Source organism: Equus caballus, chromosome 16 (genome assembly GCF_041296265.1).
Source record: "Equus caballus isolate H_3958 breed thoroughbred chromosome 16, TB-T2T, whole genome shotgun sequence".
Classification (NCBI taxonomy): Eukaryota; Metazoa; Chordata; class Mammalia; order Perissodactyla; family Equidae; genus Equus; species Equus caballus.
In genome coordinates, this window is record NC_091699.1 from 46771372 (window position 1) to 46797846 (window position 26475).

Consider the following 26475-nt stretch of genomic DNA (forward strand, 5'->3'; position numbering starts at 1 on the left):
AGAGATTCAGGGAGAGAGTGGTCAATGCTGTTAATGTCACAGATAGGGCCAGGAAGGTAAGCACTGAAAAGTGACCACTGGATTGGGCAACTACAAGATGTTTGTTTATCATAGTAGGAGCAGGGTTTATTTTTTGTTGTTTGTTTGTTTTTTCTCGGTGAGGCAGATTGGCCCTAAGCTAACACCTGTTACCAATCTTCCTCTTTTTTGCTTGAGGAAGAGTGGCCCTGAGCCAACATCTGTGCCAATCTTCCTCTATTTTGCATGTGGGATGCCTCCACAGCATGGTTTGATGAGCGGTGTATAGGTCCGTGCCCCAGATCCAAACCCATGAACCCCAGGCCTCCAAAGTGGAGTGCGTGAACTTAATCACTATGCACCAGGCCAGCCCCCAGCAAGAGCAGTTTTATTTTGAAGATGACACATGGGGAGAGTTATACAAAATACAAAGTTATTTGCGTATCATTATCCACTACTGATGCCAAGTGCTAGAACTAATTCCTAGAGTTGAGAGTGGTTTTCCTGGAATGCAGGTAAATAGACAAGTGATAAGAGGAGGTGATGGGTTTTGATTGACTGCTGAACAGTGAAATAAATTTACTGAGACATAATTCAGTGTTCTGAGCTCAAGTTCAAACACAGCCACATCCTAAATCCTAAATTATAAACAAGAGGTCACGATTATGGGGGAAAGGTTGGCACATCCTCATCTGTTTTCCAGTCCACACATCTGTCTCCACATATGTGCAGATATGTCTACTTACCCATCAATTCCCACCCATTCCTCTCTATTTATGCATATTTATTGTCTAGCTTCACATACATAACTACCCACAGATAAGTCCAGGTTCTGCCACTTGCTACTGGAATACCTCTCGTAGCCTCCGTTTGCACATTTGTGAAATAGAGATAATAATTGCACCTCTTATAGTCATTGTGAGGATTAAGTGAGATGATGTGTGTAAATAAAAACGTGTATATAATTGTTATTATGTTATGTGTATGTTATGTGTATTATGTTTTGTGTATGATAATCGTTATTATGGCTACACATCCTTTACTTTCTCCGCATGTAACATCACCAGCTAGTGATTGATTTTCAAGCGTCAGATGAGTTCAGGGATTTATTATTTATTTTGTTTTATTTTTTTCCTGAGGAAGATTCACTCTGAGCTAACATCTGCTGCCAATCTTCCTCTTTTTTGTATGTGAGCCACCACAACAGCATGGTTACTGACAGACAAGTGGTGTAGGTCCATGCCTGGGAACTGAACCCAGGCTGCTGAAGTGGAGCACACTGAACTTAACCACTAGGCCACTGGGGCTGGCCCAAGTACAGTTTTTAAAGTATATTTATACTGTATTGTTCCAACTATATGACATTCTGGAAAAAGGCAAAACTATGGAGACTGTAAAAAGATCAGCAGTTGCCAGGGGTTGGGAACTGGGGAAGGATGAATAGTAGAGCACAGAGGACTTTCAGGGCTGTGGAAATACTTTGTATGATAGTATAATGATGGATACACGCCATTATACATTTGTCCAAACTCACAGAATGTACACCACCAAGAATGAACCCTAATGCAAACTATGGACTTAGGGTGATTATGATGTGTCAATGTAGGTTCATCCATTGTAACAAATGTACCACTCTGGCAGAGGATGTTGATAATGGAGGAGGCTATGCATTTGGGGACAGGGGGTATATGGGAAATCTCTGTACCTTCCTCTTAATTTTGCTGTGAACCTACAACTGCTCTAAAAAATATTGTCTTTAAAATGAGAGAGAAAAAATGTGGGAAAAAAAATGAGCAAATCAAATATCTGGAATCCTTTGGCTAAATTCATTTATTCAATTAACCATATATATTGAGCCAGACCCTGGCTGGGCTCTGGATAAAATGGGAAGCAAAATTACTTTACAAACACATGGTGGAACAGTATATAGCTACTCAAAATGATTGTGTAGTTTTGTATTTATTAACCTGGAAGATGTTCATAGTATTATATGAAAAGGGTAGACTATAAATAATATTATATTATGAACCCATAAAAAATATATTTCAGGAGAAAAAAATTGAAATTTCTACATCAAAATGGTAAAATTTATGTTATGTATATTTTACCATAATAAAAACAAAGTAACAGTAGCTACTTCTGGATGCTATATATTTTTTTTTAATTACTTATTTGTTTTTAGTTTTTCTTTAATGGATGTGTATTTACTTGTGTGAAAACTAAGTAAATAAATGAAATCACGATTTAGAAGAAAAGGAAAAATAAAAAATTAAATCTGATGCTCTTTAAGGCAATCTGATTCACTTCTGACTGCAGCTTACCCCTCCATTCACCTCCCACAGGAGCCAGTCTTTCTGGATTTTTTAAAGTCCAGCCTTTAAGGCACTCTTGGACCAGAAGCCAGGAGAGCCCCACTATAACAGGGCAGGGAGCCAGGCTAGAAATGTGAAACAGTGAGAATGCGAAACAGACTGAGCCATTTCAGGATGGTCTTAAAATATGAAAAAATGACTTTTTCCATTCCAAAAATAATTCAGGAAGTCAAGTCTTGGGGAGGCTTCGGTTAGTCTTAACAGTGAAATCTGGGAAAGGCACAGGAAGTACAAAACTTGAAAGATACCCTGCAAAGATTTCTGTTGGCTGAGAACATTCAGTAGATTATGGCTGTTTCTGCGGTTATTTTTGCAGGTTAAGAAGGACCCTAAAACGGTATGTCGCTGAATGGATTCACTTCCCAACAGCTTCTTGGCATGCCACCTAACCATTCAAAGCAGACTCTACATCAGCCTCTCCAGCCTGTGAAATAAAGAGCGGGAATTGCAGGGAAGTGAGTGCTGTGGGGCACGGAGGGCTTTTCTTTCATCACTTTGCAAAGTTTGGAAAGTTGCCATCCATTCGCATTTCACTCAAGCAGGCTTTTTCCAGATCCCAGAACAAATTGTAGCCAGAAGCTCTGCTCTTTATCAGGGGGCAATTGCAGCCCAGACTTAGCCAGGATCTTGCCCTCTTCCCTCAGAGAACAACTTCTCTTTATGTGTAGGGATCTTGGCTCTTCTTTTACCCAGGTGATGGGACACAATTCCTACTACTTTCCAGAAAGGACCCCAACTGTCTCTGAGTTTGTTTTGTTTTTACCATTGTCCAGGTTATGTCTGGATTTCACGTCTTCCTAGTATCAGTGGTTGAAATATTTTACAGTCTTTCGTCTTCGTTTTTCTTCCTCTTTAGCCACTGCAGTTTAGCAAAGCAAAATAAATAGGCCTCTGTCTCTGTTGTTGGAGACCCCAGGCAATCAACCTTTTGGGGAGCTGCGCACAAGTCAGAGATCTATGAACTCTCATAGGTTACATGGAGTTTAACCCCTTGCACAGAAAATTAAAGCCATGCAGTGTGGTACCTATTTTGTGATCAGATATTGCTTTCCTTTGTTAGGGATCAACTTTCCTTCCTTTTAAGGATAAGAATCTCTCATATGAAACTTTGAAATGATCTCGTTGACTATAAGAGGACAATGCAACTGTTCTATATCTTGAATGTAGTAGTCTTTGCATGACTGTATATGGGTGTCAAAATTAATGAAACCATTCATTAAAAAGGCTAATTTTTACTGTACATAAATTATATCTCGATTAAGAACACCAATAATCCCATTTAGTAACGTGGAAAAATGTGTAAGATACAATACCGATGCACGAAAAAAAATGGTTGCATCTATAAAGTTCATGTAGATACATGAATGAGGAGGAAATCAGGAGAATTTAAAACTGTATTTTGTTGAAAAAGGATATAATTGTCCCTTTTAAAAATTTCTTTGTAGCGGCCGGCCCCTTGGCCGAGTGATTAAGTTTGCACACTCAGCTTTGGTGACCCAGAGCTTCGCAAATTCAGATCCTGGGCACGGACATGGCACCACTCATCAGGCCATGCTAAGGCAGCATCCCACATACCACAACCAGAGGCACTCACAACTAGAATATACAACTATGTACTGGGGGGCTTTGTGAAGAAGAAGAAAAAGGAGATTGGCAACAGTTGTTAGCTCAGGTGCCAATCTTTAAAAAAAAATTTCTTTGTAATTGATGCTATGAGTTTTGGAGCTGTAAATACATTTTAAAACTTAAAGATAAGTATTTATAAAAACGTGTAGAGCTGAACACTTGAAATTAGTTGACATTCACTTTACCGTATATATCAATTTAAAAGTTTTTAAAGAAGGCTTAAAGAAAAGTTCTGGGTGGCGGTCACGAGGATGTAGTATATCCAAATAAAAAAAATCATCCACTTAAAATTTGGGCAGTCTACCGTATATTATACCTCAATAAAAAAACACAGAAATTAAAACTCTATGCTGGCGCAGTGGTGGACGAGCGGTCAAAGCCCGCCAGCGATAGGTTCACTGATTCCTCCTCAGAACAGGCCTCCAGGAGCGTAGATCACCCCCGCAGTACCTGCTCCCGCAAGGCTTTCGGTCGGGGAGCCTGCAGGGGGCACCCTAGCCTCTCAAGGAATTGCGATCCCGCACACAGGTCCACGGTTCCGGGGAACCAGCAGCCCTCGGGCCCAACTGGGAGGGTGGTGGGCCTCCCCAGCCCACCCTCCCCGCAGCGGGTCCGGAATCGCCGCCTGGTCGCCCCCGCCACTCCATTCCTCATCGGGCGCGCTGACGTCATCGGCCCGCTTCCCCGCCTCGCGCCGCCGTTCCCGCCCCGCCCCCTTTCCCGGCGTGCGCGGCGGTGAGGCTCCTCGCCCTCGGCTTCTGCCTGTCGCCCCAAGATGGCGGACACAATGAGCCGGCGCCGCGCCGGTTGGCCCTGAGGCGACTGTGAGGAGGAACGGTCGGCGAGGCCCGTAGTCCGGGCAGAAGAGCGTTGCACGAGCAGGAGCAGGAAGACGAAGGGGTGGCCCCACTGTCGGCCGCCCTCCCGCTCGCCGCCGGCGCGGCGCCCGCCCCGCCCGGGTCGGCCCCTCGGCAGCCCGCCCGCCCGCCCGCTCGCTAGCTAGCTAGCTCGCCGCCGGGCCCCGCCCCGGCCCTGTGCCGCCGCTGCCGCCTCCAGCAGCCGCCGCCATGAAGCTGACCGACAGCGTGCTGCGGAGCTTCCGCGTCGCCAAGGTGTTCCGCGAGAACTCGGACAAGATTAACTGCTTCGACTTCAGCCCCAACGGCGAGACGGTCATCTCGAGCAGCGACGATGACTCCATCGTGCTCTATGACTGCCAGGAGGGCAAGTGAGTGCGGCGGCGGCCCGGGTCCGTGTCCCCCTCCCTCTCGGGGCCCCGCGCTCGCCCCAGCCCCGGCCTGCTTTGCACTCGCTCCCGCTGGGGCCGCTTCCACTCCGAGGCCGTCCGGGAGGCCTGTTCTGGTGCAGATCATGATAGCAATAGTACTATCTCTATTTTGTATGTCTTCGGTCTCCACAGAGAACGCGTCTGCATCTCTTGCCAAACCCCACCTTGACCTTGACCTTTAGACGCCGGGCCCGCCCACCGCGGCCGGCAGGTAGCTCTCGACTCTGGCCCAGGCTCGGCTCGGCTGGGCTCGGCTGGGCTGGGCTGGGCTCGGCGCGGGCCGCGCCGCGGGCCCCGGGCTGCGCTCCCGCCTCGGCCCCGGCGTGGGCTCGCTCCCGCTGCCGTCTCCTCCGTGACCTCGATTCCGCCTCGGGCTCCACCCGGCCCTGCCCTCCGCTTCTCGCGGGCTTTCCGCCCGCGAGCCGCGCGGGTTGCGCTTCTTAGCTGTCACGATCTATTTGTTGTGCCTTTTTGGGCCCCAGGTCTTTCCCTTTCTGTTGCGAATCACACTGACTCCCTCAGACCCGAGGCACGCGTTTATAGTTAACTTTTTAACAACATCTGAAACTTTCCGCTTTTGCCAGACACAAACGAACTTGGCCGCCCCGTTCCGACCTGAATGTGGACCTCCCATTAGAACAAAGAAAGCGTCGTATAACAATTTCTTGTTTCCTCTTATACTTTTTGATAAAAACTGCACTTTATGGCCCACTCAGAATTAAAATTCCAGTTCTGATCATGAAATTTGTGTTCCTCCAAGTCCTCTGGGGACCCGCTACACCTGCATCTCTGCAAAATCTTGTAAGCACAGCCTTTGGCCTTTTTCCCTGGGCACCTTGTCAGCTTCCCCTCACCCTTGCAGACTTGCTTTCTCCAAGTCCTTGCTGAACTGTGAGCTCCTTTGGAGCAGAAACTGCGTTAGGCTAAATTCAATTTCCCCACAGCCACCTTCCCCAAGCAGGCTTGCCTGATGTTTGGTTTAATTTGGTGGCTGCTGGTTTTGTCAGACTTCATTTTGTTACTTCGTTCCAGATCTTGCTTTTGAATCCTTGGGTTTTTCTCTACTCCAGCTGGTCCTTTTCTCTCTTTCTCTCCTTTTTTTTTTAAACCAATGTCTTCTGTAAACTTTGTTTTGGAACTTGCCTCTTCATTTGTGAATTTGGTTATCTAAAGTAATGCTGTTTTGGTCTGAGCTGTAATATTCTCCACGATTTTTTCCCGCTGGGGCTATGAAGAAGTGTTATGTAACTGGCTCTGTATCTGCCTGCAGTATGTGGAAGGGTAGCTGGCCTGTGGTTGTGGTCCTGGGGGAAGAGGGGTGTTAGCTGGACCCATGCTGAGTTATTTGAATTGATGTCACTCATTTAGTAAATGGATTTCTGTCCAGGTCTAGCTACTTGAATCAGCTTGGAAGAGAGAGTAACATGTAAAGCTGAGTGGGGTTGGAGTTGTGGGGTCCTGGAGTTAGAAGTGGTTTGAAGCTGGTTTGCTTCAAATAGTGCTTGTGCACAGATTAGAACCTCTCCCTGGAACCTGAGGGTGGAGATGCATATCGTTATTCAAAGGAAATGAGGGTTGTAATAGCATTCCTTCATAGTTTGTCTCCAAATGTGGCTAATGTTGACTTGTTGGGAGGCATGACAGTGACTTGAAGTCCTGTCTTGTTAAAAGTAACACGTTCATTTTATGGAAAAAATGCAGTTTTTTTACATAATTACAAACTTACAGAAAAGTTATAACAATGTTTCAAAGAACTCCCATATGATCCAGTAATTGGTTACATTTTGCTCCCTTTGCTTTATCATTCTCTATGTAAATATTTATATGTATGCATATTTTTTTCTGAATCATTAGAGAGTAAGTTGAAGGTATCAAGCCCTTTTATTCCTAAACCCTTCAACATGGATTTCCTAAGCACAGGACATTCCCTTACATAACTGGAGCAAAGTTATCCAAATTAGGAAATTTAATATTGATGCAATAGTATAGGGCATGCTCTTTTAAATTTTCTGTTAGCAATTGTGACCTTTTGTCATTGTGATCTGTGGCAAGGGTGACCTGGTAATTAGGAGACCTGGGTTCTAGTTTGGCCTTGTGACCAGGTATGTAACATTGATCAGATCATTTCTCTGGATATTAGATGTCCTCTGTAGCCTCTAGGAGTCCATGAGTCTAAGTGGCAATGCAAAGATAAAATTTGCCATCAGTGTAGGTAAAACCAACATTAGAAGAAAAGTAATGTTCCCTGGAAGTCATAGTATCTTTTGTGTGTGTGTGAGGAAGATTCACCCTGAGCTAACATCTGTTGCCAGTCCTCCTCTTTTTTTTTTTACTTGAGGAAGGTTAGCCCTGACATAACATCTGCACCAGTCTTCCTCTACTTTGTATGTGGGATGCCTCCACAGCGTGGCTGATGAGTGGAGTAGGTCCGCACCTGGGATCTGAACCTGGGAACGCAGGCCACCAAAGGGGAGCACACGGAACCCCAACCACTTGGCCAGTAGTATCTTTATTAGATGGTACTAATGTTAGAATTTGGGAGTTTGAAAATGGCTAAAACAAGATTCTTTATGCTGGGGCTGGCCCCGTGGCCGAGTGGTTAAGTTCGCGCGCTCCGCTGCAGGCGGCCCAGTGTTTTGTCAGTTTGAGTCCTGGGCGTGGACATGGCACTGCTCATCAAACCATGCTGAGGCAGTGTCCCACATGCCACAACTAGAAGGACCCACAACTAAGAATACACAGCTATGCACCAGGGGACTTTGGGGAGAAAAAGGGGAAAAAAATTTAAAAAATAAAAATAAAAGATTCTTTATGCTTAATATTTACCAGTTAACTGTTCAGTTAACTTTCTTTATAACAGAGTTCATCCATTGAGTGATTTTTCAACTTGAAAGAATATAAAGGATATTATCTGTGGTTAGGTGATGCAAATTATTCAAAGAGAAGGCTTTAACATTATTTATTCATACCTGATCACCAGAATCATGATTTGTGAAAAGAAGCTTACCAAAATATTTGTAAAAAAATGTTCATGAGCTTTGTAAAGATCCTCTGAAATGAATACAGTATATTAGGATCTGGCTTTCAAACTACGAAATGATATGAGATAAAAAGTTTCCGTTATTAGGAATAATTCTCAGGTTAGTGTTATTGATAAATTTGAGACAAATAGGTCATATATAAGTGGAACTAAAAATTTTCCTTACCCCACCCCTTTTTTTTTTTTTTGAGGAAGATTAGCCCTGAACTAACATCTGCCACCAATCCTCCTCTTTTTGCTGAGGAAGACTGGCCCTGAGCTAATATCCATGCCCATCTTCCTCTACTTTATACGTAGGATGTCTGCCACAGCATGGCTTGACAAGCTATGCATAGGTCTGTACCTGCAATCCGAACTGGTGAACCCTGGGCCACTGAAGCAGAATGTGCAAACTTAACCACTCCACCACCAGGCTGGCCCCTACACAACACCTTTTAACGTTGCCTCTTCTGGCTCTGTCTTCACTATCGTAGACTGAAATACTAGGATAAGTAAGCTTCTCTTTCCACTAGTAGGGGCAAAGTCAACAATCTTTTGAAAGTGAGCACACGTGCATGCTCTCACACTCACTCACTCGCTGGTTACCATGTAGTAGCTTCATGGCAGAACCCAGGATTGTAGACTCAACAAGGTAGCCTTTGAGCTGATCACTTTAGCTCATTTTTCAGTAAAGGTAAGAATGTAGAAAATTCAGTGCATTTGGAGTGAGAAGTCTTGTTTGGATAGGATTTATGTAGGGAAACCCTTGACCTCATTGACATTAACAAAAGTTGAAAGTGCAAATTGTTGACTTCCTGAAGCTGCCTGAGTTATCTGATTGTTTAGCATATAGATTCCAAGAGGATTTTACATTGAGAGGGTAAACAACTTTTTCTTTCTTTCTTTTTTTGCTGAGGAAGATTTGCCCTGAGCTAACCTGTGCCAGTCTTCCTCTATTTTGTATGTGGGTCCCTGCCACAGCATGGCTGACAAGTAGTGTAAGTCTGCTCCTGGTATGCAAACCAGTGAACCTGGGCCGCCAAAGTGGAGCATGCTGAACTTAACTACTAGGCCATGGGGCCAGTCTCCATCTTTTTCATAAATTGGAACTCTTGGTAAACATTGATACAGGATTTATGAAATCTTCCTACACCTAATTCTAGAACATTATGAAGTTTTTGGTTAAAGATTTTGCTGAAATCAGTTTCAGCTTCATCTTCAAGGTTCTATAGAGGAAAACATTTAAGGAACTTGAACAAATGGATTGGTAACCTCTACCTTGGAAATATATGATTTTATGTTAAAGTGAAAAGAAAAGGACCAATGACTAGTTTTGCTAGAGAGAATTAGGCTTGCCTTCTATAAGGCTCAGTACGTGCTTTGGACCCATAGGATAGGGAGGATGGATAGCTTCTGCAGCAGTGGGTTATATTAGGAAAGACAAGCAGTTTTGCATCTGGTTTCAATTTTGATAAATGATTTCTTCTTGAAGAAAGCTTCTTTCTAAGTGAATGGCTTATGAAAAGTTCTGGTCTCATTGGTTTGATGTAGTTCCACATCCCCCTTTGTTATAAGTTATGACTTGTGTTATTTTGTATGCTTTTCTTCCCCAATAGATGTACTTTTTCTCAAAGCTTTTGGACATCATAGTAAAAACTGAATTGAGCCCTCAGATTTACTTCTATGTCCTAATGGTGGCATTTGCTGTTGAGAGGTAAAAGGCTGTTGCACTTGATTGATTGGTTTTGTTTCCTCCCTTTTGGAAGAAATTCTGTTTCTTTCCAGTGTTAGAGCCTACCAAGAATCCTCATCCTTACCACATCATTCAAATGCATCTCTTTATATGAAGATCCCAGATTTTGGTGGTGGATGATTTTGATGGTTTTCTTTCTCTGTCCATTTCCTCGTCAGACCAAAGAGAACCCTGTACAGTAAGAAATATGGCGTGGACCTCATCAGATACACTCATGCAGCAAACACAGTCGTTTACAGCTCTAACAAAATAGACGGTAAGCAAGCTTTCTTTTTAGGAAGTTATGGTCATGGTTTCTTTTGTTAAATAGTTCACAGAATCTTTGTGACTACTTCTGCTTTGGTTATAGTTACCTTAATTTAAATATTTTCCAATGATGTTAGCAATGGTAACATTGTTATGACTGAAGTGATGCTGGAAGCAAGCCACTAGTATTTTTGAGGACTTGAAACTGAGTATGAAAGGTCTCCAGTTTAGGGTGGAGAATGGCAATAGGAATTGTATTTATGGTTGTACTTCTTGAAACTTGAAAGAGTACTTTTAGAGCAAATAAACAGAAAGAATACTTGACACATAGCAAGTAGTAGACAACAGTACCTTCCCATTCAAGATATATAGGTTTGAGAAAAGTTTTCACAAATGCTTGAGCTATGGTAGTTTAGAGGACCTTAGAATAGTTTTTGGTGTATGCCCAATGTTTTATCGTCTCTGTCATAAAGGATAACCTACTGACCGTAGTTATCTTTGATTCCAGAGACATTTTTTTAATCTGAATTTAAAAGCTAATGTCTTTGAAGAGTAAAGTTATTTTTAGAAATTAAAATTGTGAATTTCTTTCTGTAATAAATGGTCTCTGTTTTTATCTGAATTTCTCCTGGGATAAGTCATTCTCAGTTGAAGGTAGTCTTGGTGATTGAGCTGTAACACTTACTTTCATATCAGGATTCCTTTTTTTTTTTTTAGCTTATCTTACTGATTTATTAATTGTTTCACTTTTGCAGTAAGATTTTTCTAATGTCATTCAACAAAGATTGCTTATGCTATTTTGGCTATGCCTATCCAAGAGCAGATGGGCAGAAGTATTTTTTTATTTTTAATGAGACTTTTCTGCCTGTACTTGATTTTTAGTAAGTATATCATTTCTACTTTTCATGCCTCTATTTCAGAAGTGGTTTTCTAAGTAAGCAGTGCAATTGATGCTTTTGAACAAGAATATAAAACATTAGGATCCTGAGGAAACATATCTATGTGATCATCTGAATGACTGATATATTTCTTCTGTTGGAGTATTTTTCTGGGTAATTAAATGAGAATTCTCCAAATATGGTGCAAGATGGGGCAAATGTTGGGCACTCGCAGCTTTGCTGCCAGGCCTCTGCTATGAGAATGTTGCCTTTCCTGTCTCGAGTGCATCCTGAAGAGTTCCTCCAACGCTCCGTTTCCTTTTGCCTGATTCCAGGCTGAGGTAGTAGTTTGTACAGTTTGAGGGTCTATGATACCACCCGGTACAGGAGATAACTGTACAGGCCACTGCCTTGCCAGGAACAGCGCGCCAGCTACTGAGTGGGGCAGAGAGGATGCCGACGCCCTGCTCATCTCTGGGAAACCAGGTAATGGGGAGGAAGTCTTTTTCTGCTTAGGGCAGGTGAGTAGTTCCTAGCAATACAACAACCAGGAAGACTTTGTGGTTGTCATTCGAAAGCTTTGAAGATGTTTTCAAGGAAAACCATGTAGAGTTCAATTTTGGAACATACAAAGAGTGTCCTTTTCCCTCTCCGAGGTTAAATGCCCTCTTAGTAGAAAGTACCCCTGTGAACCACTGGGATGACTTGATGCTTTCAGCCTTTTTGTTCCTCTGTTCTATTTGCCTCCAGAATGTTCTTTCTCTGCTTTCCTTTCTACTTTTTGGCGCCATTTCCTGTTAGTTCTTTCTCAACAATTGTTCCTTGTTCTTAGTCTTTTTAGGGACAGAGTACTTTCCAGTTCTGTTCTTTATGGCACTTGATTCCCTTCCCATCACCATCTTTTTTGTTTGTTCACTTTTTTGGATAGAATCATTTGGTTTTTAAGAGTGTCTTATTTTCCCCAAGCACAAGTCTCTATGGTTATTCGTTTCCTGGATATTGTCAAAATCTTGCTGCTATCACTTGTTGGTATAGTTCATGAGTTTGATTTTTAAATGTCTGGAGATCTTTTTAACCCAAATTTCCTCACTACTTCTTTTGGCCATTTTATTACTATTGTTTTTAACTCCCTTCTCTGGTGCACAAGGAACCAATTGGATAATTGGTTAATTAGAAAAGAAGTAGTAGGACATTACTTCTCTTCACATTTTGTTTAGTTTTAATGTAAGTTGTATATCCAGTTAACATTCATATGAGTTCTGGGTTGGGCTGACAAGCTGTTGGAGAACCCTAGACAAACATTATATCAGAGTCCAGCCTGATTTCCTCAGCAGCCAGATGTTTTTCTTTAAGGCTTGCCATTCTGAGGGCACTGAAAGTATTGTGGGATTTTTTTGTAGGGGGCAGTGACCAGGGTATATTTGCAGGACAAGCTGCATTGTAACTATGCAGAAGCCAAAAATTAGTAGTAATCGTGATTTTAACATTGGTCTATATGCTGTCAGCTTAAGAACTCTGCTTTTGAATTATGTGAAATCTGTAGTGCCTACTCTTCGGCTGTGGAGAGGAATTATTCACCATTATTTATTCACACCTTGCTTGGGTTATGGAAAACAATGAATTCTTTAACCTTGTCTTTTCAAGATGAAAATGCAAAGTAAATTCCTTCAAATACAGTAGGATATCATAATGCCTTATTTGTCTTCTTACAGATACTATTCGTTACCTGTCCTTGCATGACAACAAATACATCAGATACTTTCCTGGACATAGCAAAAGGTAAGAAGTAGATAGAGAAGTAGACAGTTCTTTTATCCCTGAGGTTATCCAGAGAATAGACAAGTGGAGAAATTTTATTAGTGAACTGAAGCTAGTTCCTCATTGCTGTTGAACATTCCTCTTAGTCTTCTCTTGTTAACCTCCCTAAAGAGTCAGTGCTTGATTAACTGAGGTTGTGGAGGCAGGAGTAGGACTTCATAGATAAACCAAAATCTCAGTTAAAATGTAATTAGGAAAAATGTGGATTAAAGACAATGAGTGAAAACCTACGGAGTGAAAATTACATTTGGCATTTAGGAACCCCAAATATCAGATGTCCTTTGATGAAAGGACCATTTACGTGTATGAAGTCTTCTAGTATAGGTGGCCCACATTTAGTGTTATTTTATTTTATCTTTTTAAGATTTTATTTTTCCTTTTTCTCCCCAAAGCTCCCTGGTACATAGTTGTATATTTTTAGTTATGGGTCCTCTAGTTGTGGCATGTGGGATGCTGCCTCAGCATGGCTTGATGAGCAGTGCCATGTCTGTGCCCAGGATCCGAAACGGCAAAAGCCTGGGCCACCGAAGTAGAGCACGTGAACTTAACCACTTGGCCATGGGGCTGGCCCCGGTGGACCCCATTTTAGCAGGCCGCTGCTCTGCGTAAACATGTTTCATGTGAAAATCTTAATGAGGATGCAAAAAAATTAATGAAATTGTCCTTTGTTACTTTCGGAAGTCAAGAAGCTTGTTTCCTTATTCTAGTTTGTATTGCAGACTGCTTCTGTCTCATATGCCAATTCCCCCAGGATTTTTTCTCCAATTTTTCAAGTTTTGGTTGAGTTTTAAACACATTTTCTCTTGGATGATATTTTAATCACTGGAGGTATTTCCTCCTGCTTTCATTTGCAAATGTGCAGTAACCTAGTACTGCTTGGAGTTGTACAGAACCCTGACAGGAGATGGGCCTAGAGCACCCTGTTTTTGGCTACACTTCTGATCAGGCAGGGCATTTCTGTGTTTCTGAAAATAAAAGGTGGCAGCTGTTGGTTGTGTGTCATTCCAGACAAAGAATGGCTTGCAACAAGTAGAGGTTTTTGCTTGTTTGTAGTCGAATTAATGTTCACAGATGTACTGTCTATAATTGAGTAGATTGCAGTTCTTTGAAATTCTTTCCAATCTTCCCAATTATCTGATCTCTTGACCTCCTGACTTTTATTAGGTGAGTTTGTCCCTCCCTTTTTGAGAAAATTAAGGCCATCCAAAAGGAGTTCTTTTTAATATTTATCCCTTCCACTAAAATTCCTCTGTTCCTTAGAACCCTTTCCTTGAGAAAAAACCTTCTTCCTTGACAAAACCAATCTCCCTCTGTCTGCTTGCTTCCATCTCTTTCACAAGACTTTTCCTTCCTGCCTACAAACTTACTTGGTCTTCCTTATGTTAAATCTATTTCTTGAGCTTATCACCCACTCTTTTTCACTGTCAAATGAGAAAGCATAGGGGGCTGGCTCCGTGGCCGAGTGGTTAAGTTCGCACGCTCCGCTGCAGTGGCCCAGGGTTCAGATCCTGGGCGCGGACATGGCACAGCTTGTCAGGCCACGTTGAAGCGGCGTCCCACATCCCACAACTGGAAGGACCTGCAACTAAGATATACAACTATGTACGGGGGGGGGGGGGGGGGGGGGTTGGGAAATAAAGCAGAAAAAAAAAAAAAAAAAGATTGGCAACAGTTGTTAGCCCAGGTGCCAATCTGAAAAAAAATGAGAAAGAATAATCTGTATACTCCCATCTCCACCTCACGCTCATTCACCATTTAAATCACTCTTGGTCCAGTCTCAGAATCATCTGTGAGCCTTTGTCCAAGCTTTCCCTTTTCCTGCTACCTCCAGTTAAAATCCACTGCCTTGGGCTTTTTTTTTTTTGCTGTTCAACTTCTCAATAAAACTTCTTTTTTCCTGTGGCAGCCGACTTTTCCCATCTTGGTTCTAATCTTGCTATTCTTGGCCTCTCGTTCTCCTTTGACGCTAAAATAAACAAGGTTCTACCCAACTATTTTCCCCTCTTGGTAGTTACTCAAGTATCTTTATCACTGATTTCATTCACTTCTACTCAGATGACTTCCCAAATCAGTATTTTTAGCCTACATCTGTTATGATTTCCAGACTCAACTTCCACTTACATGTTTTATATACATCTATGCAGATGTCTCTTCCACGTCCCCACCTGACAGGTCTGACAGTCCATCCATCATTGTTATATTCCTTGGGTCAGCTTCCTTCTGTCTGCCTTCGACCCTTCTAATTCTCCTGACTCAAAGCTTCTGTTGTCTGTTCACTACCTTTCCCCTGCCTTCATATCCAGTGAGTTGTTAAGTCCTATTGATTCTATATAGGTTTAACCCCATGTGTAACTCCCCCATACCGTCTCCTTTGCTTCTGTCCTAGCTCATGCCCCGTCAAGGCATTACGTCCCCATCTCCCCATCCCTCCTCATCCTGCTTCAGCACCCTATACAATTCTGACCACTTCACAGCCTCCCTCAGGAAGCCTTAATGGTTCTCTGCATCTCCCTGCTCCTTCCCCTTAGAATCAGGTTCTCCTCCCTGTGGCTCTGATCCATTTTCCCAGTGTTAGCTCCCACCACGCCAGTTGAAGTGAACTCTGGGCTGCTTCCTGAATATAGGCCTCATGCCTTCCTATCTAGCACCTTCCACAAAGTCATCTCCTATTGAAACCCTGTTCACCACAGGTGCTACTTCTTCCAGAAAGCCTTCTCCGACCCTTTCTTGGAATTGTCTGGACTAGACAGTTAAGCTTCTTTAGAGTTGAGGTCTTGCTCCTCCTTGTATTCCCTGTAGCTCTTAGCATAGAGCTTTGTGCTAAGATAGACTTCCTCTGAGCTTTTGACCTGAATACCATGACATAAAATTATATGTCCATATGCATTCTGCTCACTCTATTTTATTACCACCTCAGTATTCCTAGGAAATTTTGGCTTACAGTATCTTTTTTTCTTTGAGGAAGATTAGCTGTGAGCTAACTGCCGCCAGTCCTCCTCTTTTTGCTGAGAAAGACTGGCCCTGAGCTAACATCTGTGCCCATCTTCCTCTACTTTATATGTGGGATGCCTCCCACAGCATGGCTTCTCAAGTGGTGCCATGTCTGCACCCGGGATCCAAAACAGCGAACCCCGGGCCACCAAAGTGGAACGTGTGCACTTAACTGCTGTGCCACTGGGCCGGCCCCAAGCTTACAGTATCCTTTAAATTTTTAAGTTGAGGAGCTAGTGCAGATGTTAATTGAGGTATATTGGAAAAATTTTTTTTCGTAGGTAAAAACTTTAAGGAAAAAAGTACATTTTCTCAGTTTCTATTTATAACATAAATTTTAATTCTTTGTAGTAGAACCAAAACCTCCTGAACCCCTTTCCTTGTCATCCAGAATTTGAATTTCATCTATTTCTAGATTAAAAATCCATTCACAAATGAGCTGTGCTGTTTGATCACTTTTTTTTTTCTTTTTAAAGATTTTATTTTTTCCTTTTTCTCCTCAAAGCACCCCGGGACATAGTTGTATACTTTTAGTGGTGGGTCCTTCTAGTTGTGGCATGTGGGACGCTGCCTCAGCATGGCCTGATGAGTGATACCATGTCCACGCCCAGGATCCAAACCTGCGAAACCCTGGGCCGCCGAAGCGGAGCGCATGAACTTAACCACTCGGCCACAGGGCTGGCCCCGATCACCTTTTTGACTTCAAATTTTCCTTTGGCAAAATGAAACAATACGGCATCAACATTTCCTCTATAATCTTTATCTATGACGCCAGATCCTGTATCTATGAAGAGTTTGTTTTGTTTTTTTTTTAAGGTTTTATTTTTCCTTTTTCTCCCCAAAGCCCCCCAGTACATAGCTGTATATTTTTAGTTGTTGGTCCTTCCATTTGTGGCATGTGGGATGCCACCTCAGCATGGCTTGATGAGTGGTGCCATGTCCACACCCAGGATCTGAACTGGCGAAACCCTGGGTTGCCGAAGTGGAACGTGCAAACTTAACCACTTGGCTACGGGGCCGGCCCCCTATGAAGAGTTTTGCATCCAAGCCAGAATGTGGAACTACTCTTCTGTAACACCCAGAAGGAAGAGCCATCTTAATGTCTGTTTTCATGAGAGTTTTCTCCATATGTACTCTAGAATCCTAGGTACTCTACAGGTCATAGCATGTGACCTTCAAGGACCCTCTGGTCGGGGCTGTCACATGCTCCAAGAGGCAGATAAAGTGGAGCCACGTGCCATCCTTCTCCACAGGCCAGGCTCAAATGCTGGTGAGGTGGCAGATGTCTCATCAGAGGAGGGCGGGTGTCTCTTCAGAGCGATAACATGAACAGAGGGGACAGGAGAGCTCAGGATGAGCCCTTAGAAGAAATGTTTTTCAGTGAGTGACTCTTAATGGTTTAACCGTAAAAGGAACTCAAATCAGAAATATGGTTGCTGTTAGACAGGCCTGCGGCTCTCAAGTGTGGTACCAAACCAGCCGTCTCATCATCACCAGCAGCTTGTTTGAAGTGCAGAACCTCAGGCCTTACCCTAGACCTACTGGATTGGAAGTTCTGGGAGTGAATCCCAGCAATCTGTTATAACCCACCCTCTAGGTGTTGTTGATGCCTCTTAGGTTTGAGAACATTGGTAGAGTCCACAAAACTCTAGTTAAGGAATCATGCCTTTTTTTTTTTTAATTGAGATATAGTTCAGTACCATAAATTCACCCTTTTAAAGTATACAGTTCATTGGTTTTTAGTATATTCACAGAATTGGGCAGCCATTGCCACTGTCTGATTCCAGAACGTTTTCATCACCCCAGAGAAAAACCCTGTATCCATTAACAGTCACTCCCTACTCCCCTTCTTCCCAGTTCCTAGCAACCACTAATCTACTTTCTGTCTCTATAGTTTGTTTATTCTGAACATTTTGTATAAATGGAATCAGATGATATGTGGCATTTTGTGTTTGACTTCTTTCACTTGCCATGTTTCCAAGGTTCATACATGTTGTAACGTGAATCAGTACTTCATTCCTTTTTAATGCCAAATAATCCCATTTTATGGATACATCACATTTTGTTTATCCATTCATTAGTTGATGGACATTTGGGTTGTTGCCAGTGTTTGGCTATTGTGAATAATTTTGCTGTGAACATACATGTATGTTTTGGTGTAGACATATGTTTTCATTTTTCTTGCATATATACCTATGAGTGGAATTTCTGGGTTATGAAGTAACTCTATCTTTAATTTTTTGAGAAACTGTAAAACTTTTCCAAAGCACTGTGCCATTTTACATTCCCACCAGCAGTGTATGAGGGTTCTAGTTTTTCCAAGTCCTCACCAATACTTGTTATTTCTTTCTGATTATAGCCATGCTAGTGGGTGTGAAGTGGTATCTCATTGTGGTTTGATTTGCATTGGAATCATACATTTTTATGCTGTAGTTTTAAGTTGCTTTTTTCATTATATTGTTGCCTTTGATTATTTCAGATGGCTTGTGTATGTGTGTTTCTTAAAGTGGAAGTTTTGGGAGAATAGGTATATATAGGAAGGCAGGTAGAGTGGTTTGGAGTTCACATCTGATTTTTGCAAATATTTTGCTTCAACTCCTATTTATCTTAATGCATTGCAGGGTGGTAGCCTTGTCCATGTCACCTGTGGATGACACTTTCATTTCTGGGTCTCTTGATAAGACCATTCGACTCTGGGATCTCCGGTCTCCTAACTGCCAGGTAATGGTACCTCACAATTACACTCTGAGTATTTTCTGTGGTAGGCGCTATCATCAACTCTCCCTCTTAAGGAAGGGAAAGCAGTGGTTCCATTCTGGGATCCCAGTGTCTTTTTAAACTTTGGAGAAAATCTGTTTTCTTGGTAGGTAGCTGGTAATTAAGTAAATACCCTATCCATTGCATTTTGCGTTATGCTCTGTGGCTTATTGCTTTAAAAACTTCTTTCCTGGAGCCTTGGAGCTATAGCTTTTAGCCTCAAGGAATTTGTTTTTATTTGAATTCACTGTCTATAAAATTGTACAGTTAGGGTTGATCTGAAATCAGTTGTATGGAGACTTGTTTTTAAAAAGCTCATTTTAGTTTGTTTTATGTTTGCTTTTTCTGTGCTGTAGATAGGCTTGTGTCTTTTTGTGTCCCTTTCTTAGTTTTCATTGGGAGAAGTATATTATATAGGGGTAGGATCCTGGGTACATTAACTTTTTTATTTCCTTTCTCTTAGGGCCTCATGCATCTACAGGGCAAGCCAGTTTGTTCTTTTGATCCAGAAGGGTTAATTTTTGCTGCAGGTGTCAATTCTGAAATGGTCAAACTTTATGACCTTCGCTCTTTTGATAAGGTAAATCTTTGGATCTTTGAGCTATCTTGATATTATGGAAGCTTTGAAGGGTAAGATGGACATTTAAGAGCCTTTTTTATGGTAGAGGAGGTATGTGGTAGATATCAGTGTCATAGCAGTAGTTCATCCTCTCTTTTCCCTAGTCAAAAGGAATCTAAAGGAATAGAATGAGAGTTGGCTCTGTTAGAAGGAATTATTGATGTGCCTTGGGCCTGGGGCTGCTATTTGTATCTTTTGCAGGGGCCATTTGCGACCTTTAAGATGCAGTATGATCGGACTTGTGAGTGGACAGGACTTAAGTTCAGCAATGATGGCAAACTCATCCTCATCTCCACCAATGGCAGCTTCATCCGTCTCATCGATGCATTCAAGGGAGTGGTGATGCACACATTTGGGGTGAGCTGACAACTTTTGAGCATGTCTGTTTCCATGCTCATACCTCCTGGGCTGAGAATTGTGTTAGCTGGTTGGCGGAAACCAGCAGCTATCCTTGACTCACTGATCAAGGCATAGACTTGCGTTTTCTTCCTGCAAATGAACTTATTTCTTTTGGATTCTAAGACATTCACTTCTCACCTAGTGACCCAGGTTTGGTGTTCAGATATAAAATAATCCCTGACCATAAACATTTTCTTGCACCCTTGAATATGGAGTTGGGGATAGAGGGTGAATTGTAAAGGCTGAGTTTGGAACCTTGGTGGCAGTGTACATGAGGAGGAGAGGGTTTCATGGAAAGGAAAGTTATTTGTGTGCTGAATCGCTGTTTCTAGGCAATTATTTTTTATTAATGGCACTGTAACAAGAGAACTGTTCTGCTTTTCTTAGGGTTATGCCAACAGCAAAGCTGTCACACTGGAGGCCTCATTTACTCCAGACTCTCAGTTTATTATGATTGGTAAGCTTCCTTTATCGTCCTTAGGGGTTATTTCTCTAGTACTCTGCATTTACTTATTTATATTATTTGTATTAGTTTTAAGTAGTTAAGATATTATTTATTTTCCTTTTGATAGATGTTCTCAGATTTCTGTGTAGCACATTATGCCAAAGTTATAGTGTCTTTAAACTATCCTGATTTTGCAGTCGTTCACTGCGAACTGGCATTAACGTTGGTCTTCCCTGGACCAGCATTAGAATTAAACTCTATAAGCACTATCTTACTAGTAATTACTAGTAATGCTGACTTCCTAGTATAATCCTGCGTTCACTTGTCTTAGTGGCTAGATGTTGGTAGTGTAGTGGTATTCAGCCCCCTTGTCAAATGAGAAACCCGAAGTCAGAGGGGAAGTGACTTGTCCAGGAACAAATAACTAGGGTCAAGATGAATTCTCAAAATGTCCTTTCTTCGCTGCCTCTCCTCCCTCTCAATTTCTCCTGAGGGCTGGGTCCTGAAGCTTGGCCTCTCTCCAGATATCAATCCATGTCCCTTTCTCACTTGTCTTTGTTTTGTGCCTTGAGCTATTGTATTTTCCTTGATCATTTTCTTTAGGTTCAGAGGACGGCAAGATCCATGTCTGGAATGGAGAGAGTGGTATAAAAGTAGCTGTGTTGGATGGCAAACACACAGGCCCCATTACCTGTTTGCAGTTCAACCCCAAGTTCATGACCTTTGCCAGCGCATGTTCCAACATGGTATGTGAACAACTGGGGAGATGTCCTCAACCTAGGGGCCCATGCCAGTTAGTGTGGTGGGTGCTTTAAGGAGCACAGCATGTTCTAAATAGGTACATTGCAAGCACCCAAGTTCATGTTTCTCAACTGATGGCTTCCCTGTTTCACCTCTTATTATCTGATCTCTGGCTGATCTTTCACTTTTACTTTACTCTCCATGATCTGGGATCACCTCTCAGTTCCTGGGAGATCTTAGGCCAGTTTCTGCTCTGGCCCCTGGTTTTATGCCCAAACTACCTGGGGCTGTGCTTAACAGCCTTTTGGCTTTTTTTTTTTTTTTTTTTTTTTAGGAAAATTAGCCCTGAGCTAACATCCACCACCAGTCCTCCTCTTTTTGCTGAGGAAGATTGACCCTGAGCTAACATCTGTGCCCATCTTCCTCTATTTTATATGTGGGATGCCTGCCACAGCGTGGCCTGATAAGCAGTGCATAGGGCTGCACTGGGATCTGAACCGGTGAACTCAACCGCTGCACCGCCTGGCTGGCTCCCAGCTTTTTGGCTTCTTAAAATACTTTGAACCAACCTGTTGTGGCAACAACCTTTCAGTTTTCCATTCCTTTCAGTTTATGCTGAATTCATCAGAAATTCTTACAGCCGATCATAACTCACCACTTAGAATTTCCTCCAGGCTCCTGTCTCTTCCTGGACAACACGAGCAGAACAAAGGGTCAGAGTCTCAGCCACCAGTTTCCTCTTAGCATCTCCTAAAACCTACCTGGTTATTTGGGGATGAGGCATTCACTACTAGCCTACCAAGAACACGTTCCCCCCTCTTTCTTTTTTTTTAACCAAGAAAACAATGTCAGAAAAAAATGCACAGAACCATCCAATCCAATCCCTCTCTCTTTTTTTTTTTACAGCTTAGGAAGGAGAGGGCCTGTCTGAGGTCACCTGGTGGATTAGCAGTGAGGCTAGGTTATGCAGACCCCCACCTCCCGGACAGCATTCCTTTTTTGCCTTACCACTGGACCACTGTGGTAGAAGGTAGACAGTATTGGAGGGAAACAGAACCAGCTTACTTTCATGTAAAGGGAGGAGTGTTTTTTTCCTCCATAGATTGCCAGAGTTGGTCAGGAGGGAGGGCCACCAGCCATAACTCCAACGTTGGGGTTGGGCATCTGATACTATGGGGAGGGGTAAGAAGAACCCTCAGCAGTGAAGAGAGAGGCTTGGCTTTTTAAAGTTGACTTACGTTCTCCTTCCAGGCCTTCTGGTTGCCCACCATTGATGACTGACCCTGATGCTCAGCTGTTTCTGTACAGCGAGGGTGGCCAGCAGGAAAAAACTCAGAAGAGACTGAGATAATGGTGAGATTGGATCATTTGACTGGGCTGGAGAGCATCCTTCCACATGGCCTTCCCATGGATGTGCTGTACATCTGCTCAAAAGAAAAAAAAATTACTTTGCCGAGCTTCTTCAAAAGGACTTTTGGTGTGGCAGATTCAATCGGGACTCAAATTTTCCAGCTGTCACTGCACCAAGCTCCTCCAGAGGAATGACCAGATTCAGGATTAGGGTATAGTGGGGCCCTCAAGACGTCTTCAGTTTTGAATGTATTTGCTTCTGAGGAGCCGGTGAAGTTGTTAATTCTGCACATCTGTTCTCCCATCCCAAGAAATGCATGGGAAGCCACAGTTTTGGTTTTGAGATGCTTGGGCAGCTCAGTGTCCCTTGCCCTCATCCTGCATGTTTTGTTACTGGGTCTCCCTGTGTCATTGTGGCATTATTCCACAACCATCATGTTGCTTAGGTGCCAAACATTTACAGAGATAAGTCTTCATATATCTTGGAGTCAGAAAGGGACAGATATAGAAGGACCTTGCTTGCCAGAAAGCCTGGCAAGTTAGTTGTGTGAGGATGGGTGATCTGGGCATGCCTCAGGCTCTGGGTGTTGGGTGGGAAAAGGCCCAAGAGCTTGAAAGGGAGGCTGGGTAGCAGATAAGTTCCTAGGGTTGGGAGGTTTAGCAGCAGCCTGGTGTGGTTCCCCGTCATCAAGATAAACCCACGGTCCTTCTGGGTGCCTGCCGTGCTTGGTTGCGTACAAAAGCAAGGTGGGAGTCTATTTTTGTACGTGAGATACATCACACTTTCCTGTGGGCCAGTATTGTGGAATGAGTCTGAGTTGTTTACACTGATGCCTTCCCTGCCCACCACAAATTGTGTACATAGTCTCCAGATGATACCACCCCTTACCCAGCTCCCAACCAAGAGCTGGCTCTAGGCCTGTGTTATATGTTATATTTAGCCTTTTTATATATGACCTGGGATTTCTGTTGTTTGTATTTTAGCACAGTGTGTATACCTTCATTTAAATATATCTGTGTGTGTGCATACATATATATGTATATGTATGTATGCACATATATATATATATATACAAAATATCTGTCATTTCTCAGAGTTCAGCCGAAGGAGATGGAGTCCTACAGCCCAGGAGAAAAACTGCATCCTTGCTAATAGTGTTTGCCACAAGTGTTAGTGAGTCTTCCCTATTACCTTTTTCCCTTCGGGAGACTGAACGAAGCAAAGCTTCAAGTGTTTGCTGTTCCCATGGCAGCTAAGTGAGGGTCTTGGGATGACTCCCTTGTTTTCCTCAAGCCGCACTTTGGGGCCCTCTCTCCAGTATTAGCCCCCTTTTTGCCCAGTGATGCTCTGTCTGCGCCTGTACATGTATGACAGTCACTTGCATGCCTTTTGTGTCTGGCTTCCAGCATTTGGGGATAGGATGCTGGAACTAGAACATTTTCAGTTTGTCTGACGCTTCTTTGCCAATTACAGGTCACTTCTGTTTACCTGGTATGTCTGCTTTCTTGCTTCTTTTCCTTGCCTTCTCTTGGGAGAGGGAGGGGTCTGATCAGGGTTGAAATGAGCTACAGCTGGCTCATGGCCTTTTCTTCCCCTGCATGGCCTTCTTAGAGAAGGACAAGTGGCATGTTATTTCACATTATGTTCCCAAACATTTAAGCAACACATTCCCTGCCGATCCAGAAACAGGCTCAACAAGGTGAGGCCTTGCCCAAGAGAACATAGCTGCTAGGGGAGAAAGCAAGCCATTACTGCCTCTGCTCAACAGCGGGAATAGTTGTGAATCGCTAGCAATTAACTGTTTTGTTTTTTCAGCAATTACATTTTGACTTGTTTCTCAAACTTAAAGGGCAAGGGGTATACATCTTTCCCAAACGTAGACTGGAATCTGCAGCTTCTGTGGTGCCACACACTGTATAGCCTGCCTTCTCAGAGTGGAGGGACTTTTAGAAACCAAATGATCTGAGCTGTTACTGCCCACTTCTGGCTTTCCACGATAGAAAATTCATGGTAGGAGTAACTGTTCAGAGAGAGTGCTTGGAACTGTGGATTAACAAGAAAGGCTGCCTAGTTAACAGGTCTGCAACCAGAGCAGCCACCAAACATGACTTGCCTGTCAGCAGGAAGATGATTTGTATTGAGTTCCTGCGTTTCCAAAGCTGAGGCACTATGTCCTTTGAAAATACGCACTGCATGGCCTCTATTTATGGGAACATGTGGCTGCAGAACTGGCTCCTGAGTTGGGAAGGAAAGGGAAAAGATGCAGCTGGAAGTGACTGGAGATGATGTGGTGGTGGGAATAAGGCAGAATAAAGGGGGAAAAGAGGCTGTGGGCCAGAGAGCTGAGGGCTGGGCTGCAAGGATACTCTGACTGGGAGCCAGAGGTACTCAAGCTCTCCTCGCGGGGAGGGGCTGTTCACTACACTCAAGAGTCAAGGCCAAAGCCACCAATTTATATGTGACATTGACACCGCACTGCTCAACCACCAGCCAGTGGGGTGTTTTTTTTAGAAAAACTTCCCTGTTGCAATCATAATTAAAGCTTAAGGGAAATTTGGGAATTTTAAGAAGAATCAGTTTGCTGCCCAAATGCTACCACTGTTAATCTTCTGGTGTTAAATGTTCCTCTACACATTTCTGTGCATAGATTTTTGGTGTGTTTACATAGTTGTTATTCTACTGTATATACAATTTTATGTCCCTTTTGTACTTAACATATAAACATTTTTTCCATGTTACCTGTCTTAAACAGAATTTTATGGCTGTAGCCTCTTCCATTGAGTTTCCATAGCATTGTTTGCCTGGTTCCTAGAGTTGGAGGGAGGGGTGGGTTGTCTCCTGTTAGTCCTGGCTCACACTGGGACTCACTGTAACGCTGTGTGGACAGATTGTTGGGCTCTGGGATTGCCTCTGACTGTCCCTGGTGCCTAAGGCCTTTGGGCTGATGGGAGGAACCCCTCGACCCAGCCCTCAACGCATAGCAACCTGGGTCTCCTTAACCCTAGGCTCTAATAAGCAGCCATAGGGCCAGAAATGAGTGACTGAGAAGGACTATCCTGAGCCAACCTTGATCTTCAAAGATTGCATCTGGGATGTCTTAGGCTGCCTTTCATCTCCCACAGTTACCTCAACCCTTGATCAGATTGGCAGCCTCTAGTTGGAATAAGCTTCATCCTCTTAGACCCTAGCTTCTGGGGGGCAAGGATAGTGGGTCCTCTTTGAAGCTCCCGCACCAGTTGTGGCAGAAAGCATTGCCTGGCTGGTGAGTTGGTAACTCCTAGAGCCTGTGCTCTAGCTCAGCATCTCAGAGCTGCAGGATCTGCTGCCTGCCTCTTGCCTGGCCCTCTCTGAAATGGAGAAGACAGTCTTGGGCCTGCCACTTTGCCCATGGTCATTGGAGGTTGGGCCAAGGGCTCTGAAGAAACATCCCAGCTTGTAAGTGGTAGACCTTGCATAGGCTCTCCTGACAGACTGCTCAAGGAAGAAGAAACCCTCATGGCCTGGTGGGAGGGCTGCTGCAGCGTTTGGCTCTGCTGAGAGACATGAAGTAGGTCGGCATGGCTGCCCTGCAGAAGTCACTCCTATCAGCTTGGCTTGCTTGCAGCTGAGAGACCCACTGCGCCCACTCCCTGGGCAGGCTTCAGCCTTGTGTGAGGAGCAAGAGCAGGCAGTGGGCTGGGTCGGAAGCAAAGCAAGCAAGCTGTGGGGGTGAGCTAGCTCAGCAGTAGATGTGGGTGAGAGGCAGGCACAGGATGTTGCCCACACGTTGCTGGGGGGTGGGGTGGAGAGTGCTGAGGAAAGAGGAAGTAAAACTGCAGGCTGGGAGGGCACACTCCTGTATTTGCCAGTCTAACTAAGAGGCTGCCCAGGGCTGCTGGAGCCAACCACGGTTTGTCAGGACCCAGCTGTGGGCAGATGTAGGCCCAGAAGTGCTGGGCTGTGGAATGTGACTGAAAAATGAGAAATTTTGTAGTTTTTCCTCTCTTTTCCTTGGAGAACTTAGAGGAAATGGAGTCTAAAATGAGTTAATGGGCAGGAAAGGGGAGTCTGAGAGTCTCCCCAGTGAGTTAAATACACACGTTTTACCATCAATTCTAGGGCCTTTTGGTCCTTAGCCTTCCTGGCTGCAGTCTAGGGCTGTGAGTTGCCTGGTA

General features: G+C 43.5%; 1 protein-coding gene and 1 non-coding gene across 2 annotated transcripts; both read left to right on the forward strand.

The window, feature by feature from the left end:
• The first annotated feature begins 4433 nt into the window (after positions 1 to 4433).
• On the forward strand, positions 4434 to 25075 carry WDR82 (WD repeat domain 82). The gene is made up of 9 exons (XM_023620349.2): positions 4434 to 5244; positions 10235 to 10332; positions 12913 to 12979; positions 18631 to 18730; positions 19230 to 19346; positions 19587 to 19742; positions 20172 to 20241; positions 20833 to 20975; positions 22222 to 25075. The coding sequence occupies exons 1-9, from the start codon at positions 5084 to 5086 to the stop codon at positions 22249 to 22251; spliced, it is 942 nt and encodes a 313-aa protein (XP_023476117.1). The 5' UTR covers positions 4434 to 5083; the 3' UTR covers positions 22252 to 25075.
• Positions 11532 to 11619, forward strand: MIRLET7G (microRNA let-7g). The gene has a single exon (NR_032948.1). It is a non-coding gene; the product is annotated as a microRNA let-7g (primary transcript).
• Positions 25076 to 26475: the final 1400 nt, after the last annotated feature.